The following is a 19,068-nucleotide window of genomic DNA, read 5'->3' on the forward strand; positions in this document are numbered from 1 at the left end:
AATAATGAAAAAAACTGTTTCCAGTACGAGCACTTTTGAAAGTTTGACATCCTTTCACTGGACATCTCATTACAGGTACAAAACTTCCTTTCACTGTACGTCTTTTTTTCTCATAACACTTCCGCACTTATCACAATTAATGGCAACAACTTCAGGATTATCCAATACGTAAGTAGATCACATATTGGAAGAGAAACAACCTCTGGGTTAGGTCATAACATAGAGTATGCCTATTTTCTTCACGCAATATCGGGTTCAATTATAGAATGGTGCAATATTAGTTAGGGCATTGAATCTCACATAATTGAATAGATCTTTGCAAATACACTATTTTGAATACCATATACTACTGGCAGAAACCTCTGTAAACAAAGTTACAGACTTTAATAAAAAAAAATACCTGTTTGCTACTTTTGTCTTCATAACAGCATCCTTCAACCCTGTGGTTCAGAAAAGCACTGATAGGTGGTGCTTCTACCATAAGTTACTTGTTTGAACAGAATACAGGCCTAACATTTTAAATTTTAAACCTTTTTAATTTATTTTCAATATTGATATATGTACCATAATCATAGCTCTTATTTTATTGATAATGTTAACAATAAAAGGTTAAGGTAGAAACATGTGTTACGTTATATTTAGTCTGATAATTGGAAATGGAAACCAAGTCCACGTTCAAACAAATGTTGGAGAATGAAGCTTCAACTCCCACTTTTATTAAGTGTGCATTCACCCCTTTAGTTTTGTATAATTGATAATAAACGCCGAAATACTAGCCCACGAAGCTAACAAGTACCGCTTGCCAGAACACAGTATCAGTCCGATAATGTTTAATAGCAAGTGAAGAGAGCATACGGCTGAGTAAAAATCAATAAATCCTTAGCTCAATTAAGTAACAAGGTATTAGTAAAATACAATGATTGAACACTTATGAAAGACTCCATAGGAAATGGAACGGAAAACGCCGTTTTCTATGCATTCGGACGTCCTGGCAAACAAAATCTGAAGTGATCTGACTGTTTCATTAAAGTCACTTGGGTTTAATTACGGTAACTATTTTCATTGTGAAGACTGTTTTTTTTGCCGATGACTGACAGAAACTAAGTTTAAAAACTATCTCAATATCAACACAATTAGTCAAATATACTATATTTTAAGGTATATTACAAACATAATTGATGACGATACATTGCACAAAGCCATAACGGTAAATATATGATACTTTAATTTTTAGCGAAACTGGATTCGCTATAAGAAATGGATGAGTACTGGCTAGTTTGTTATTTTTCTCTATATGTTTAATAGGGCTGGGGCATAATAACTTACGTATCGGTCTATTAAAAGTCCATTGTTTACTCTGAGAGACTGAAGGGGACTTATTACGCATCCGTTTTTTCCCATGGTTTTGGAGCTTTCTGTGCATTTACAATAACGTATTTGTCTAAACCAATTAAAAGCTTACAAGTAGTTCCCGGATGTTGTTCTTCTACAGCCATTTATTTTCACCTTCCCCTTCAGTTTCAACTTGACCACCATCACAAAGACGTCTCCAAGAGGGAACTTAAGGGAAGTACATCAATCTATTTTGAAATATGTAATATCATTTATGTCGGCAATTGATAATGACGGAAATGTTCTCCGTTTAGTATAAAGCTATTGTTACTCATGTGGAAAAAAAAAAAAAAAAAAAAAAAAAAAAAAAAAAAAAAAAAAAAAACACCACGAAAATATTCCTCAGGGGTCCGATTCTGACCTAATTATTCAGAAACACCAGCACATTTCCACTGCAAAGCTTCTGTAAAAAAGAGAGGAAAAAAAAATATCTTGTCAATCATAAGGTAACAAATTATTTGTGATTAACTTTTTCATAATGTAAGGTTTATTTGTGATTTACTTTATCACAATGTAACGATTTGTTTGTGATTTACTTTTAGTTCTTGACCTGAGAAAGGGGGTCCAGGTAGCGGTTGCGCCTTGAGAAGGGTCCCCCCATTGGGGTTGTGACCTAGGAAGGGGTCCCCCCCATTAGGGGTTGTGACCTGGGAAGGGGGGTCCCAGCTAGGGGTTTTGACCTGGGAATGGGGTCCCAGCTAGGGGTTGTGACCTGGGAACTACTAGGTTAGGTTCTGTACCCATTTACAAATCTTAAAAGTGATAAATTATCATGTTTTGGCCTGTTTTCAGCCACTCACATGAACCATATATTTTTCCAACTGGTTACCTTGTGCTTATTTTGCCTTCCTGACCATTATTATTGCTGCAAATCACTCGTTTAAGACATTTCCCAAACCAAAAAACATGTTTCCTTTTATATAAGGAGTTCCAAAAACTCATGAACGGGTGGTTTGTCCCAATAATCATGGTTAGAAATGCATAAAACTAGAGATAGCGAGTATGAAAAATATATGGTTCATGTATTTGGCTAGAAATGAAAGTATCATATATTTACTGCCATAGCTTTAGATATGGTAGGCGACTCACAATAACTATGGATATCTGCCCGGAATCATGCCAATCTTTCAAAGGACCACAAAAAACATTACAAACCAATCTTATTTTCTACAAAACTAATTATTGCACCATTCTATAATTTTACCTAATAGACCAGGTTTTTCATGACATGCAAGCTATACATTTACCAGGTTTGGTGTTTTATTCATATCTGCCATTAGTGCAAGGTGTAATATAATTTCTAACTACACCCAAGTAACACATTTACAAACTGGGAGCTCCCTTATTTGTTTTCTAAAGGAAGGTGAGGAAACAAAATGAGTGGTTTGCACAAGTAATAAAGGACTAAAGGCATAATATGCAACAGAATCTACTGGAAAAACATATGGTTCATGTATTTGGCAAGAAATTATAGTATACTATTAATAATTTAGATCAAGAATAAAGTATTCAAATTGCCATGGAAATCTACAATTTGAACATTCAATATGGTGAAATAAATTACTGAAGTACATGGGTTGACATCCACCTTTGAAAGACTACAAGTCACACACTTTATAAATAGTGTAAGGGGAAAATAGTAGTTGTGGCCTACTAGTATGAGTCCCAATGTCTACAGTGGGGTAAATTAAACCAGAACCATTAATTCAAGATTTAGAGTAAGAAATTTCTCTCAGAATTTGACTAACCCCTATTAAAATACAAAAAGTTACAGCTTTGACTGCAAATGAATAAAATTTTGGAAACTTAAAAATACGCCTTTAAAAGATTTACCAGACCACGAGTCAAGCTCGACTCGTTCACAGCTGGCCCAAATTCAAAAGGGGAAAAGTATATATTAAATCCAGTTCATAAAATAATTATAGAGTAAGTGTTAGAAAAGTTATAAAACCCTTTGAGGTTAAATATTAAATTTTATCTATCTAACATATGCTTCTTAAAGAGAAACCTAAATTCTAACTGAAAGAAATCATTATCATAGGACTTTTCATAAACAATTGTATCAGAATATTGTATGCTATAGTGGATAACTATGGATAAATATTAAAAAAATTGCATTAAGCATTACAACCTTATTCCAAAAGCAATTAACTAAAATAGGCTAGGCTCTCTAGGTTAGCTACTAAAAGTTCTGTGTACCTGGGGCCCACATCAACACATCGTGTCAAATAATCAGGAAGACCAGTGTCCACATTGACCTGACCTTTTCGGCAAGATTTTATGGCTTAAAATTGGCTAGAAAGTTTACTTAAAAGTCTACTGTGGGTTGACCCTTGGCTAACGTGAGCTTCAATATCAAGTATTACAAAGTCTCAAGAATGAGATATCCTATACCTATAGGTGGAAATCCAACCAATGATCTATTATTAAGAAATCCATGGCAATAGTTCAGGAAGTTAAGAAACATTACGCGGTAATTAATAGCGTCATTATTTTAGTGGAGTTCTCCCTAACGTTTAGAGGAAGCAAAGACGGATGGACTGGTTCGCCATGTCTCGGCAACCCCCAGACTTTCGCAGCATATTTGCTTTACATTTAGCCTCTTTAACCAACTTTGGTTTGCTTTCCACCTTGGAGAGAGTTAATGGGGAGCGCCATGGTATGGACAGTAGGGAGGTGGGATCTAGGGTTACCTGTTCTCCCGCGACAAAACAAAACCCCCCCTTTCTCAAACCCTCCAAAATGGGCGCCCATACCCCGCCATAATATCCCCCAGCCAGACCCCTCTTAACACCAAATTCTCGCGATACCCATTCACTACGTTCTTCCGCAACTCATAGTCTAATGCACGATCACTAACCTTGTAAACTGTCGTAATTCCAATGAGGAAGATATTCGATATCACTCGAAATCGTCCGAAAACCTACTTTTACACGTCTGAAAACAAAGCAGCTACCTCTACTCCCCCTATGCGCGTTCGATGCGATTTTGTTGATCGTGGGATGGTGGAACGGAACGTGCGCGCTCTCTTTAAAGCATTTTTTTTATTATTACCATCTGTTTGTATAGCGGTGTGTGTATTACATTTAATCATTTATTTACAATGGTTAGTAAGCTCAGTATTTCTTAATGTTAAGAGTGAACAGAGGAAACTCACGGGTTGTCGTCAATTTCTTGCCTTTGCATTAAAACTAGCTTAAAATGAAAATATCATAGAAAGTATAATGAAAACATCTTTTATGAATGAAAAAGGTTATGCATATTTTATTGTTTAATATATCTAATTTATCCATGTAGTGCGACAAAATTTAGTTTTTTTTTCAAAGTTTAATTAAGAAGTATAACATTTTGTCCTTTCTTCTTTTCATATAAAAAATCACAATCAAACTAGTTCTTATAGGTCATGCAGTAAACTCTTTCATTCTCTTTAATGTGAGCTGAAATATGTATAAGATGCTACAAATATAAATATTGTGTGATACATAATCTTTTGCAGTTTTCAGAAATACATTTGTAATAAATCCAATACATTGTAATAGGCGGAAGAATACTAGAAACATCGTCTTTGTTCCGTTTCAGTGTTTCTTGTGGTCAGCTAATACACCGGCTATCATCAACATGGGTTTCGGCGAGTATCCTTCCGAATATAATCCTAAAGTTCATGGCCCTTATGATCCAGCCCGGTATTATGGCAAAGGTAAGCTTTATACCATTATGAAGGATTAGTGTGTGTTTTATTTTTCTCTTCTGGTAGCATTTAAGTGGGATTTTAGATACATTTGTTGACGTCGTCTGCCGTCTACAAATCAGCTGATTGAATAACATTGGCCATCCTCAAGTTGGGATGAAATTGAAACAAGTCTTTCATTAAAACTGTCATTTATAGTCATAGGAAAAAGTTCAGTTACAAGACTGACGGTAAATATATATTTTAATTACTAGCGAAACTGAAATTCGCTATGAGAAATGGCCGAGTGCTGGCTAGTTAGGTATTTTTATTTGTTTAATAGTGGCTGGGGCAAACCACCCGATCAGAAGTGTTTGGATCCCCCCCTTATACATAGACTATTATGGGGGACCCCAGTTGGAAACCTGGGATTTTTCGGTGGGATAATGTTATAAACGAGTAATTTGCAGCAATAATAATGGTCATGGATGCTAAATAAGCACAAGATAACCAGTTGGAGAAATATGGTTCATGCTAGTGTCTGAAAACCTGCCCTAACGGGATTATTTAACACTTGAGATTTGTAAAAGGGTACAGAATCTAACAAAACCACCTAACCTAGTAGTTCCCAGGTCACAACCAACCCCTAGCCGGGTTTGGGGCAGACCCCTCTTCCCAGGTCACAACCCCTAGATGTAGCCAAGCCTCCTGACCCCCTTTTCCAGGTCACAAACTAAAAGTAAATCACATAAATCCTTACATTATGATAAAGTAAATCAAAATAATCCTTATTCTTTAAAAGTAAATATTATATAAAAGTAAACGAATAGGCTATTTAACCGGTCCCGGTAAACTAGAGAGACCTACTTTTAAGTTTATTTTGCACGTCCCAGTAAAATAGACAAACCTGCTTTTTAGCTTATTTTGCCGGTCTGGTAAAATAGACAAACCTGCTTCTAAGCTTATTTTGCCGGTCTGGTAAAATAGACAAACATGCTTTGAAGCTTATTTTGCCAGTGTGACCGTCGGAACAATCCCCCGGTCTCAGAATTCACCTTGATAATCTGCGCATGCGCGAACATTACCGTTTGCCAGTGCATACGAGGTTGATGTTTTGTTTTCCTGTAATGTTAGCGTGCGCTACTCAACATTACCGCTTGCCAGTACATACGAGCTTGAGGTCTTATTTTCATGCGAGCGAAGCGAGCTAATGGCGGAAAAGAACCAATATACAATGTCAAGGAGAATTCTAAGACCGGGGGATCATTCAGACCGTCACACCGGTCTCAAACAAATATGAATATTTTATTGTTTTATAGGTTCCTGGTAATGTTGTAGGCAAATGTATAAAAAAGTATTAAGCAAGAAATTATCTAACCAGTTAATAGCAAATATATTGAAAAGTAGTTATTGAGCAAATGTATAAAAAACGAAAATTAGTTGTAGAACAGTTCTATCTTACAAACTTGAAAAGGCTCTTATCTAAAAGGCAATGTTATTAAGATAGCACTTGGCAAGAATTCCTCTTACAACTATATTTCAAAAGTAGTTGTTGAGTAATTCTATTATACAAACAAACTTTAAAACAATCTCTCTAAAAGGCAATGTTTTTAAAATAGCACTTGGCAAGAATTTCTCTTACAATTATATTTCAAAAGTAGTTGAGTAATTCTTGGCAAGAATTCATCACATTCAACTAGTATATTCTGTACCTTTACAACCCAGAATTGGTTTTTTTAAAAAACTTCAGTATAGCAGCACCCGTGGATTTCAGTGTTGGAGATACTTTTAGTTCATATACTGAACTAGAGGAAAAACTGAAAAGTTTTCAATCCACTAACTATTTAAAGTTGTGGAAAAAAGACAGCAGAACAATTGCTACAGCTCGCAAGAGAATGCCGAATCACCATTTCAATAGATATAAAGTTCTATGAGCTTGGTTGTTCATGTGTACATAGTGGTAGAAAACACATTAGTAAATCTGAAGGCCAACGACCGCATCAATGTACATTCAGGGCTGACTGCCCATTCCAGCTGAAACTAAGATCCAGTGACGATGAACAGAGGTTAGTTATCACAAAGTATGTTAGTGGACACAACCATGAGGTATCCAAGCAACTCTACAATTTATTGCCAGCACAGAGACTTCTAAACCAGTCTGATAAAGACAGAGCAGCTGAAATGTTAAAAGTTCGGGCCAACCGGAAGATGGTATGCCAACAATTCTCTGAGACTACAGGTGAAACGTTGTTCATGAAGGACATTCACAACATTGGCACAGCTCCTAAGCCCAAACCTTCCACAGAAGTGAGCAAATTACAGCAGATTGCGGATTACTTGAAATCCCAGCCGGGGCTTTCTACAGATTATCTAATAGATAACAACTCACTGGCTGGCATATTTATCCAAGATGCATCCATGCAACACGCCTTCAGCCAGTTTCCTGAGCTCAAACTTGCTGATGCTACTCACAAGACAAATGAACTCAGAGCATCCTATCTCATGACTACTGTTGATGGCATTGGTGAAACAGAAATCATAGCAGCCTTCATAGTTATTAGTGAAGTGGAGCATGTGGTACGCCAGATGATTCAGCTCAAGACTAAAAATCCCAAATGGATTGACATCAGAGTTATTCTCACAGACAAAGATATGTAACCATCCAAGATGATGCTGGAATCTTTACTGCTGAATCATCCTGAAAGGAAAGTTTTGGATTTGCAGACTGAAAATTCTAAGACAGCTGTATTTATCTTAATAATTGCTTACAATATTAGTTTTGATGATATTTTTTTGTAGTGAACAAGACTCAAAATTGTCTTTAAAGTTATATAAATAAATTTGTTTCAAGTGTTTTGTATTTTTTAGTTTTATTGTCATTATTTATAATATTTACCAGCAAAATAAGCTTAAAAGCAGGTTTGTCTATTTTACTGGGACTGGCAAAATAAGCTTAAAAGTAGGTTTGTCTATTCTACCGGGACTGGCTAAATAGGCTCTTCCAAAAGTAAATCACAAATAATTCCATACCTTATGATTGAGTTTTTTTTTTTTTTTTTTTTTTTTGGGTGGGGGGGACAATCTTAATAATAATCTTTACAGAAGCTTTGCAGTAGAAATGTGCTGGTCTTCCCAAAAATTAAGTCAGAATAGTACCTTTGAGGCATTATTTTATGGGTTATTTTTAAAGGTCCCCCATAATTGTCTTAATATAAGGGGGTCCAAAAAATGGTAAATGTGTAGGAGAGCTCCGCGGAAGATCTTGAAGAATTTAAACACCTACAATTCACTATTATATCATATAGAACGCTTATATAATAGTCAATATATGAGCAGCTTCTATTTAACGAAGATATTCGTGTGTATAGTTATGTTTCACCTGGATTTTTTCTAAGTGTTTGTTTTTGTTTACTGTGTGATGTCTTGGCTAAAATGAGCTGTTTCACCGCCTTACTGCGTATGGCAAACTAGTTCTCAATGCTATTCTAACCAATAACAGGTGTTTTCTTGACGTCACACTGTTTGAAAACCAATCATGCTGACACTTATTACTTCACTTATCCCTGCTATTTTTCCACCAGTTACCACAGTTTACGTGAAGTTCCGCGGAGGAATATTTTTGCACGTCTCGGATCTCCCTTCAAACTAAAAAGCTCATTTTGCCGTAAAGTATGGAGTAGTTAGCAGGACCTTCATCCCGTTCCGACTGTGTCACTTGTGACAATTGCTTTATTTCTTATGGGGATTTTTGTGTACATTATTCAGGGAAAGTTGATTTGCTAATTGCATTTGCTCAACGTCATGGTTTGATTTTGGCAGAGAAAAAGTGCCCTAATTACAACAAATTAGCATTCCGGTGTGATCGTAGTGTGGTTACTCGTGGGAAAAGGAAGAGGAGGTGCAATTTTTTCGTGTCTTGTTTCAAAGGTAAGTTAGATATTGAGACTAATTTGAAGTTTGTGTTCCTTTTTTTTGCAAAAGGCGTTTTCATTTGAATTTGTTTCGTTTGAACTGAAACTCAATGTGGCCTTAAGGGGGGGGTCGCAGGGGGGGCGGAGCCCCCCTCCGGTAGGCCTAGGTAGGGGTACAGGGCCCCATAGGCTTGGTTAGGTGGGTGTCTTAGGTTCGGTGGTGCCCTGAAAATTACTGTGGCCTTAAGGGGGGGTCGCAGGGGGGCGGAGCCCCCCCCGGTAGGCCTAGGTAGGGGTACATGGCCCCCAGGGTAGGGTAGGTAGTTGTATTAGGTTCGGTAGTGCCCCGAAAAATCACTTTTCTCCTCCTCCCCCCACCCAAAAACCCCGCTTCCCACTGGGGTCCCCCATAATTGTAGTAGTAGGTTTATGCTTACATTTTCTGTGTAAGAGTTAGGTGGTTGTAGGAGGATTATCTCACAGTTTCAAGGTAACTGTAGCTCTAATTTACTGTTTTCTTTCGTTTTCTACTTTTAGAAACTTTTAAATCGAGCGCGGAGCTCTCCTACACATTTACCAAAAAAATTATTAACGAGTGGTTTGTCCGAATAATCATGGTCAGAAATGCATAAAACGCAGATAGCAAATAGCATAAAGATGTGGTTCTTGTATTTGGTTAGAAATTAAAGTATCATATATTTACCTTGATAGGAAAAATACAAATCTCAATAGTTAAATAATCCCAGCTTGGGCCAGTTTTCAGCCACTTATATGAATCATATATTTTCCAACTGATTAACTTGGGCTTATTTTGCATTTCTTACCATTATCATTGCTGCAAATAACTTGTTTATGACATATCCCCACCCCCAAAAACCCAGGTTTCCCCGGGGGCCCCCAATAAATGCTTTTATATAAGGGGGTCCAATAACTTATGAATGAGTGGTTAGCCCCAATTATCATGGTCACAAATGCATAATAAACAAGATAGTGATAAGGAAAAATATATGGTTCATTTATTTGGCTAGAAATTGAAGTATTATATATATATATATATATATATATATATATATATATATATATATATATATATATATATATATATATATATATATATATATATATACACACACACACACACACTTTGATTTCTGGCCAAATATATGAACCATATATTTTCCTACTGTTTTTTTTTTTTTTTTTTTTTTGGGTGGGGGGGACAATCATAATAATAATCTTTACAGAAGCTTTGCAGTAGAAATGTGCTGGTCTTCCCAAAAATTAAGTCAGAATAGTACCTTTGAGGCATTATTTTATGGGTTATTTTTAAAGGTCCCCCATAATTGTCTTTATATAAGGGGGTCCAAAAAATTATGAACGAGTGGTTTGTCCGAATAATCATGGTCAGAAATGCATAAAACACAAGATAGCAAATAGCATAAAGATGTGGTTCTTGTATTTGGTTAGAAATTAAAGTATCATATATTTACCTTGATAGGAAAAATACAAATCTCAATAGTTAAATAATCCCAGCTTGGGCCAGTTTTCAGCCACTTATATGAATCATATATTTTCAATATTAATCTTACCCGTTGATCATGTAGCTGCAGCTCTGCTGCCCGACAGAAAAAACCTACGGGCGGAATACGCCAGCGATCGCTATACAGGTGGGGGTGTACATCAACAGCGCCATCTGTCTAGTAGGTACTCAAGTACTTCTTGTCAACAAAGAACCAATTTTCTCTCTGTCGTGCTACCGGCAAGACCTACTTGATACGCTGTTGTTTTCTGGAGTTGATTTTCACGTTATTTGGTGAAGTATTCTCTCTAGTTATTAGCTTTCGCTGTGCAGAAGTTATCCTCAATACTTTCTCACTTTCATTGATTAGATTTTGGATTATTTGTTGACGACTTGGATAGATTTTGGATTTCCCCCCTTTGACTAATTCAAGATGTCTGACCCTACTCAAGTCCCCAAGTACAGGAAGTGTAGCGCTAGGGACTGTTCTAGGCGTCTTCCGAAGGCCTCGATCGATCCGCACACCGTTTGTTCCAATTGTAGGCGTAAAGCCTGTCAATTGGAAGATCGTTGTGAGGAATGCGCTGGGCTTTCGGAATTCGATTTTCAAGAATTCCTTAAGTATGCACGTAGGCTAGAGAAGGATAGGATCAGGAGGAGTTCGTCTCGCTCTATTGATTTTTCCTCTCCCCATGCCCCTCAACCTTTTCCTTCCCCTGTAGTGGTTACACCCGACCCTCCTACTAGCTCTCATCAACCTTCGATGGCGGATATGATGCGTGCCATTCAGGCTCTTGGTGAGAGAGTTGAGTCTTTAGCGAATGACCGCAATCAACTCCTGGCTGACGTCAGGGAGTTGAAAGAGAAAAGTGCAGTGGGAAGTGAAGTGAGTGTCAGTGCAGTGAAAAGTGTCAGTGTTACGCATGAGGGTGCGTCTGTTCGTGCCTGTCGTCCTCCCAGTCCGGGACCTCTTGCAAGCTCCCAAGCCCAGGGGAGAAGCAATGTCGTACGACCAAAGGGTTCGACAGGCCTTGATCAGCGGACAGACGTTCCCTCCGTGGTTGAGGACGTATCTTGCCGAGATCGTCCCACCCACAAACAGACGAGTGAGCCCATTCATTCCTCGTCTGCGGAAGAAGTTTCTCGACAGAAACGCTGGACCAAGGTCTCACGACCTCTCAAGCGCAAGGTCCCTTCCGAACGAGTCCAACGGCCCAGGTGTAGCCACTGGGTCAGTTCGGACTCGCCGCAGTCCTCCGTAGACTGCACACCTCCCAAGAGAGGTAGAGTGGTTCCGCAGCAGGCAATCACTCCGTCTGTTGCCGCACCAGCCGCTGTAGACCCTAAGTGGTCTTTGCTGCAGTCTATGCAGACTCAGCTAGCTTCCTTCATGCAGGAGTATCGTGCTGAGAAGGTTGACGATGCACCCGTTAGCCTACAACCTGCCACGGTTGTGCGCCCAGCTTACACTGCGGCTGCCTGCTCCCACACTCCGGCTGTGAGAGCTCCACCACCTATGCGCAGTCGACCCTGCCAGACGCATGTTGACGTTAGCCGACGTGCAGCACCCTCCGTTGCCGTGCGTGAGCTACCGCATCAGCAGGAAGGTGGAGTCAAGCTGCCGTGTTTTGACGCGGTGCGTCAGTCTCCGCAACCCTCGGTGGTCCCCACCACGCACCACCACTCCGCTTTGGTTGTTGCCAGCTCTCAGACTGACCAACAGCGGCATGATGTTGGATCCAGTGCAGCTACGCATGCACCCGTGCTGCCGGATTCTGCCGTTCAGAGTCCTCCTTTGCCGTTTCCTCCTCAGCTTTCGGATGAAGGAATCTCTGATGACGACGAAGCTGCGCATTTGGACGACCAACACTCCGACATAGATGAACCCAAGACTACGCCTCCCTCCTTAGACTTTAGGAAAGTCCTTGCCCTGTTTAAGGAGTTGTATCCGGACCAGTTTGTGTCTGCAGCTCCACGCTCACCTCCCTCTGAGTTCGCTTTAGGCATGCAGTCAGCAGCTCCTGCCTTTACGAAGCTCGTACTCGCTCGCTCGTCCAAGAGAGCTTTTAGAGTACTGGGAGAGTGGTTGCAGGCCAAGAAGCAGCTTGGGAAGACATCCTTCTTGTTTCCCCCAGCCAAGCTTGCTTCCAGGTCTAGCGTCTGGTATGCCACGGGAGAGGTTCTCGGCTTGGGAGTTCCTGCCTCTGCCCAGGGCGACTTCTCAAGTCTGGTAGACTCTCCCCGCAGACTGGCTATGAGACGCTCCAAGATTTGCTGGACTTCTTCGGACATGGACCATCTTTTTAAGGGAGTTTTCCGTGCGTTCGAGATCTTTAACTTCCTGGACTGGTGTTTGGGAGCGTTGAGCAGGAAGACCTCCCCTTCGGATAAGGATTCTGCCATGCTCATCATGTCCTGCATGGACAAAGCCATACGGGATGGGTCTGGCGAGCTTGCGGCTTCTTTCGTGTCTGGAGTTCTCAAGAAGCGGGATCACCTTTGCTCCTTCTTGTCGGCGGGAGTCACCCCATGTCAGAAGTCAGAACAGATGTTTGCTCCGCTATCGAAGTGTCTCTTTCCTGAAGAGTTGATCAAGGGGATTGCCGCCTCGTTGATCCAGAAAGACACTCATGACCTGGTGGCGTCATCCGCACGTAAAGTCACAGCTTTACCTTCCGTGCCTAGACCTAGGATGGACACACCAGCGTCTAGGTTCATTCCGCCCTTTCGTGGCAGAACCTCCAGCAGAGGAGGTACTCGTGCCGTTAGTCAACATGGCAACAAGAAGAAGGGTTCCAAGTCCTCAAAAGGCAGAGTCTGACTGCCACCTTCTTCAGACAGCAGTGGGAGCCAGGCTCAAGAACTACTGGCAGGCCTGGGAGAACAGGGGTGCAGACGCACAGTCTGTGAAGTTACTCAGAGAGGGGTACAGGATTCCATTCTTGCGCAAGCCCCCTCTAGCAACAACTCCCATCGACCTCTCTCCCAGGTACAGAGAGTAGGACAAGAGGCTAGCCTTACAGCAAGAGGTGTCTCTCTTGCTACAAAAGGGAGCGGTAGTCATAGTCCGGGACCATCAATCCCCGGGCTTCTACAACCGTCTCTTCTTAGTGGCGAAGAAGACAGGAGGGTGGAGACCGGTGCTAGACGTCAGTGCTCTAAATGTCTTTGTCACCAAGCAGACGTTCACCATGGAGACGACGAAGTCGGTTCTAGCATCGGTCAGGAAGGAAGACTGGATGGTCTCGTTAGACCTAAAGGACGCGTACTTTCACGTCCCCATCCACCCAGATTCCCAACCTTTTCTAAGGTTCGTTTTTGGGAAGGTGGTATACCAGTTCCAAGCCCTGTGCTTTGGCCTAAGCACGGCACCTCTAGTGTTTACCAAACTGATGAGGAATATTGCCAAATTCCTGCATTTAGCAGACATCAGAGCCTCCCTCTATTTGGACGACTGGCTTTTAAGAGCTGCGTCAAGTCGTCGCTGTCTGGAGAATCTAAAATGGACTCTGGATCTGACCAAGGAATTGGGTCTCCTGGTCAATATGGAAAAGTCCCAACTCGTCCCATCCCAAACTATAGTATATCTAGGTATGGAGATTCAGAGTCAAGCTTTTCGGGCTTTTCCGTCGGCCCCCAGAATCAGTCAAGCCCAAGAATGCATCCAGAGCATGCTGAAGAAGAACCGATGTTCAGTCAGACAGTGGATGAGTCTGATAGGGACGCTTTCATCGCTGGACCAGTTCATCGCGTTAGGGAGACTCCACCTCCGACCCCTTCAGTATCACCTAGCTGCTCACTGGAGAAAGGACATGACGCTAGAAGCGGTCTCAGTTCCTATCTCCGAGAAGATGAAGTCTGCACTGACTTGGTGGAAGGACAACATTCTGCTCAGGGAAGGTCTACCACTGGCTGTTCAGACCCCCGACCACCTTCTCTTCTCGGACGCATCGGACACGGGCTGGGGTGCGACGCTGGACGGTCGGGAATGCTCGGGCACGTGGAATTCGGATCAAAGAGCACTGCACATCAACTGCAAGGAGCTACTGGCAGTTCATCTGGCCTTGAGAAGCTTCAAGTCCCTCCTTCTAGGCAAGGTGGTGGAAGTGAACTCCGACAACACCACAGCCTTGGCGTACATCTCCAAGCAAGGAGGGACTCATTCGATGACATTGTTCGAGATCGCAAGGGACCTCCTCACCTGGTCAAGAGATCGAAAAATATCTCTAGTAACGAGGTTCATTCAAGGCGACATGAATGTCATGGCAGACCGCCTCAGCCGGAAGGGTCAGATCATCCCAACAGAATGGACCCTTCACAAGAATGTTTGCAACAGACTATGGGCCTTGTGGGGTCAGCCCACCATAGATCTGTTCGCTACCTCGATGACCAAGAGGCTCCCAAATTATTGCTCACCAATTCCGGACCCAGCAGCAGTTCACATAGATGCCTTTCTTCTGGATTGGTCCCATCTAGACCTTTATGCGTTCCCCCCGTTCAAGATTGTCAACAAGGTACTGCAGAAGTTCGCCTCTCACGAAGGGACAAGGTTGACGTTGGTTGCTCCCCTCTGGCCCGCGAGAGAATGGTTCACCGAGGTACTGCAATGGCTAGTAGACGTTCCCAGGACTCTTCCTCTAAGAGTGGACCTTCTGCGTCAGCCGCATGTAAAGAAGGTACACCCAAGCCTCCACGCTCTTCGTCTGACTGCCTTCAGACTATCGAAAGACTCTCAAGAGCTAGAGGCTTTTCGAAGGAGGCAGCCAGAGCGATTGCCAGAGCAAGGAGGACATCCACTCTCAAGGTCTACCAGTCAAAATGGGAAGTCTTCCGAAGCTGGTGCAAGGCGAATTCAGTATCCTCAACCAGTACCTCTGTAACTCAGATAGCTGACTTCCTTTTACACCTAAGGAAGGTAAGATCCCTTTCAGCTCCTACGATCAAAGGTTACAGAAGCATGTTGGCAGCAGTCTTCCGCCACAGAGGCTTAGATCTTTCCAACAACAAAGATCTACAGGACCTCCTTAAGTCTTTTGAGACCTCGAAGGAGCGTCGGTTGGCCACACCAGGTTGGAACTTAGACGTGGTTTTAAGGTTCCTGATGTCAGCAAGGTTCGAACCGCTTCAATCAGCTCTTTTAAAGATCTCACTTTGAAGACACTTTTCCTCGTCTGCTTAGCAACAGCTAAAAGAGTCAGTGAGATACACGCCTTCAGCAGGAACATAGGATTTACATCTGAAACGGCTACATGTTCCTTACAGCTTGGTTTTTTAGCTAAAAACGAGCTCCCTTCTCGTCCTTGGCCCAAATCGTTCGAGATTCCAAGTCTGTCCAGTTTGGTTGGAAACGAACAAGAAAGAGTACTATGCCCAGTAAGAGCTCTTAAGTACTATTTAAGACGTACGAAGCCATTACGAGGACAATCAGAAGCTTTATGGTGCTCTATTAAGAAACCTGCTTTACCGATGTTGAAGAACGCAGTTTCTTATTACATCAGACTTTTGATTAGAGAAGCTCATTCTCATCTGAATGAGGAAGACCATGCTTTGCTGAAGGTAAGGACACATGAAGTTAGAGCTGTCGCAACTTCAGTGGCCTTCAAACAAAACAGATCTCTGCAGAGTGTAATGGATGCAACCTATTGGAGAAGCAAGTCAGTGTTCGCATCATTTTACCTTAAAGATGTCCAGTCTCTTTACGAGAACTGCTACACCCTGGGACCATTCGTAGCAGCGAGTGCAGTAGTAGGTGAGGGCTCAACCACTACATTCCCATAATCCCATAACCTTTTTTAATCTTTCTCTTGAAATGTTTTTATTGTTGTTTTTGGGTTGTACGGAAGGCTAAGAAGCCTTTCGCATCCTGGTTGATTTGGCGGGTGGTCAAATTCTTTTCTTGAGAAGCGCCTAGATTAGAGGTTGTGATGAGGTCCTTTAGTATGGGTTGCAGCCCTTCATACTTCAGCACCTAGGAGTCGCTCAGCATCCTAAGAGGATCGCGAGGCTCAGTAAGGAAGACGTACAGTACTTAAAAAGGCAGAGTAATTGTTCAAGTCGACTTCCTTACCAGGTACTTATTAATTTTATGTTTGTTATTTTGAATAACTGCTAAAATGAAATACGGAATACTTAGCTTCTAATGTTAACATGTATGCTGGTCTCCACCCACCCCCCTGGGTGTGAATCAGCTACATGATCAACGGGTAAGATTAATATTGAAAAATGTTATTTTCCTTAGTAAAATAAATTTTTGAATATACTTACCCGTTGATCATGAATTAAAGGACCCGCCCTTCCTCCCCATAGAGACCCAGTGGACCGAGGAGAAAATTTGTTCTTTGTTGACAAGAAGTACTTGAGTACCTACTAGACAGATGGCGCTGTTGATGTACACCCCCACCTGTATAGCGATCGCTGGCGTATTCCGCCCGTAGGTTTTTTCTGTCGGGCAGCAGAGCTGCAGCTACATGATCAACGGGTAAGTATATTCAAAAATTTATTTTACTAAGGAAAATAACATTTTTCCAACTGATTAACTTGGGCTTATTTTGCATTTCTGACCATTATCATTGCTGCAAATAACTTGTTTATGACATATCCCCACCCCCAAAAACCCAGGTTTCCCCGGGGGCCCCCAATAAATGCTTTTATATAAGGGGGTCCAATAACTTATGTATGAGTGGTTAGCCCCAATTATCATGGTCACAAATGCATAATAAACAAGATAGTGATTAGGAAAAATATATGGTTCATTTATTTGGCTAGAAATTGAAGTACAGTATTATATATATATAGATATATATATATATATATATATATATATATATATATATATATATATATATATATATACACATACACACACACACACACATACTTTGATTTCTGGCCAAATATATGAACCATATATTTTCCTACTCTGTTTTATGTATTTGTGACCATGATTATTGGGGCAAAGCATCCATTCATAAGTTATGGGACCCCCTTATATAAAGACAATTATGGGCGACCCCAGTGGGAAACATGGTTTTTTTTGGGGGGGTGGGGAAATGTCTTAAAAGGGTGATTTGCAGCAATAATAATGGTCAGAAATGCAAAATAAGCCCAAGATAACCAGTTGGAAAAATACATGGTTCATGTAAGTGGTTGAAAGCGGGCCAAAACAAGATTATTCAATTTTTATATTTGTTAAAGGGTACAGAATCTAACCTAACCTGGTAATTCTCAGGTCACAACCCCCTTCTGCGAGCAAGCCCCCCAGACCCCCCTTCCCAGGTCACAGCCCCTAGACGCGGGCAAGCCCCACGGACCCTCCTTCCCAGGTTGCAAGCCCCCGGACCCCTCCATCCCAGGTCGCAAGCTCTCCAGACCCCCCTTCATAGGTCACAAGCACTAGCCAGACCCCCTTCCCAGGTCACAAACAAAAATTAAATCATAAATACTGTAATCCCTTACCTTATGATGCATTGGGGGGGGGGGGGGGGGCAATCTTTACAGAAGCTTTTGAGTAGAAATGTGCTGGTCTTTGAGGCATTATTTCACATTTTTTTTTATTTTGCATGAGTAACAATAGCTTTACACTGAACGGAGAGCATTTCCATCATAATCAATAAACGACATAAATTAAATTACTAACTAAATTTCTAAATGGATTGTATTTCCCCTGAGCTCCCTCTTGAAGACATGATGGTGGTTTAACTCATACTGAAGGGAAGGATGGGAAAAAATGGCTGTTGTAAAACCACATCCAGGAATTTGGAAGATCCTAATTGGTTAAAAAGTCTAGTAATGGTAAAGTCTTACATAAGACAGAAAAGCTGGCCAAAGCAAATGCAAATAGGGCATGCGCAGTAACTCTACATCAGTCTCCCAGAGATAGACTTCATATTTAATAGACTAATACGTAAGTTGTTATGCCCCAGCCTATATTAAACATATAGAGAAAAATAATAAACTAGCCGGCACTCGTCCATTTCTCATGGCGAATTTGTTTCGCTAGTACTTGAAGTATCATATACTGACCAAGTAAACGTAAGCTTATTTTGCAGTGATCAAATAGGAACCATTAGGATAGTTTCCTGGTGTACAGTATTTAATGTTAGATACCCATATATTATAGGTATATTTCCATATGATAAGACTGACCAATCTTCCGGTTTTTAAGGTCGGTTTTGCCTACCCGTAGGGTTAATGATAAAATTTTAGAACGACAAACAGTTTGTAGAAAAGTAAATTGTTTGGTAATTCTTTCTATACAATAGCCCCGCCAGCAAGTTATCAAATTCAAGTATTTTCACTAAAAATAGCGAAGGGGTTTTTGTGTGTGATAGCGGCCACCTGTATGTATGATTACGGTTGACTTAGAATATGGCAGTGTAAGGGGTGTCGCTTGTAGGTTAGGTTAGGGGGGAAAGTTTAGGTTAGTTAATGTCCATTTTTAATCCACACCGAAGGAACTGGCCGCTGATATACAAAGGCTCTAAAGGAAGTCCAAGGTTTCATTGTATTATTGTAGTTACGAACGAGGAAACCTTTCCTTGTAGAAACCAACATTTCCCTTTAGAAAACGCCCGTTTCCT

The 19,068-nt window shown here is 41.1% G+C and overlaps 2 protein-coding genes across 2 annotated transcripts in view; one reads left to right on the forward strand and one right to left on the reverse strand.

Annotated features, from left to right (window-relative positions):
- The window catches only part of LOC137641531 (zinc finger and SCAN domain-containing protein 2-like), an 83,171-nt gene extending 78,767 nt beyond the window's left edge, over positions 1–4,404 (reverse strand). Inside the window, exon 1 of the mRNA XM_068374171.1 lies at positions 4,253–4,404. The gene's annotated coding sequence lies outside the window, so the exon portion shown is untranslated. The remainder of the gene's footprint in view (positions 1–4,252) is intronic.
- Positions 4,405–4,620: 216 nt separating this feature from the next.
- ATPsynF (ATP synthase, subunit F) overlaps positions 4,621–19,068 on the forward strand; it is a 48,439-nt gene continuing 33,991 nt past the window's right edge. The window contains exons 1-2 of the mRNA XM_068374170.1: positions 4,621–4,644; positions 4,972–5,089. Of these exons, the coding sequence (XP_068230271.1) occupies positions 4,636–4,644; positions 4,972–5,089 (127 nt within the window). The 5' untranslated portion in view covers positions 4,621–4,635. The remainder of the gene's footprint in view (positions 4,645–4,971; positions 5,090–19,068) is intronic.

This window comes from Palaemon carinicauda, chromosome 5 (assembly GCF_036898095.1).
Source record: "Palaemon carinicauda isolate YSFRI2023 chromosome 5, ASM3689809v2, whole genome shotgun sequence".
Taxonomy (NCBI): domain Eukaryota; kingdom Metazoa; phylum Arthropoda; class Malacostraca; order Decapoda; family Palaemonidae; genus Palaemon; species Palaemon carinicauda.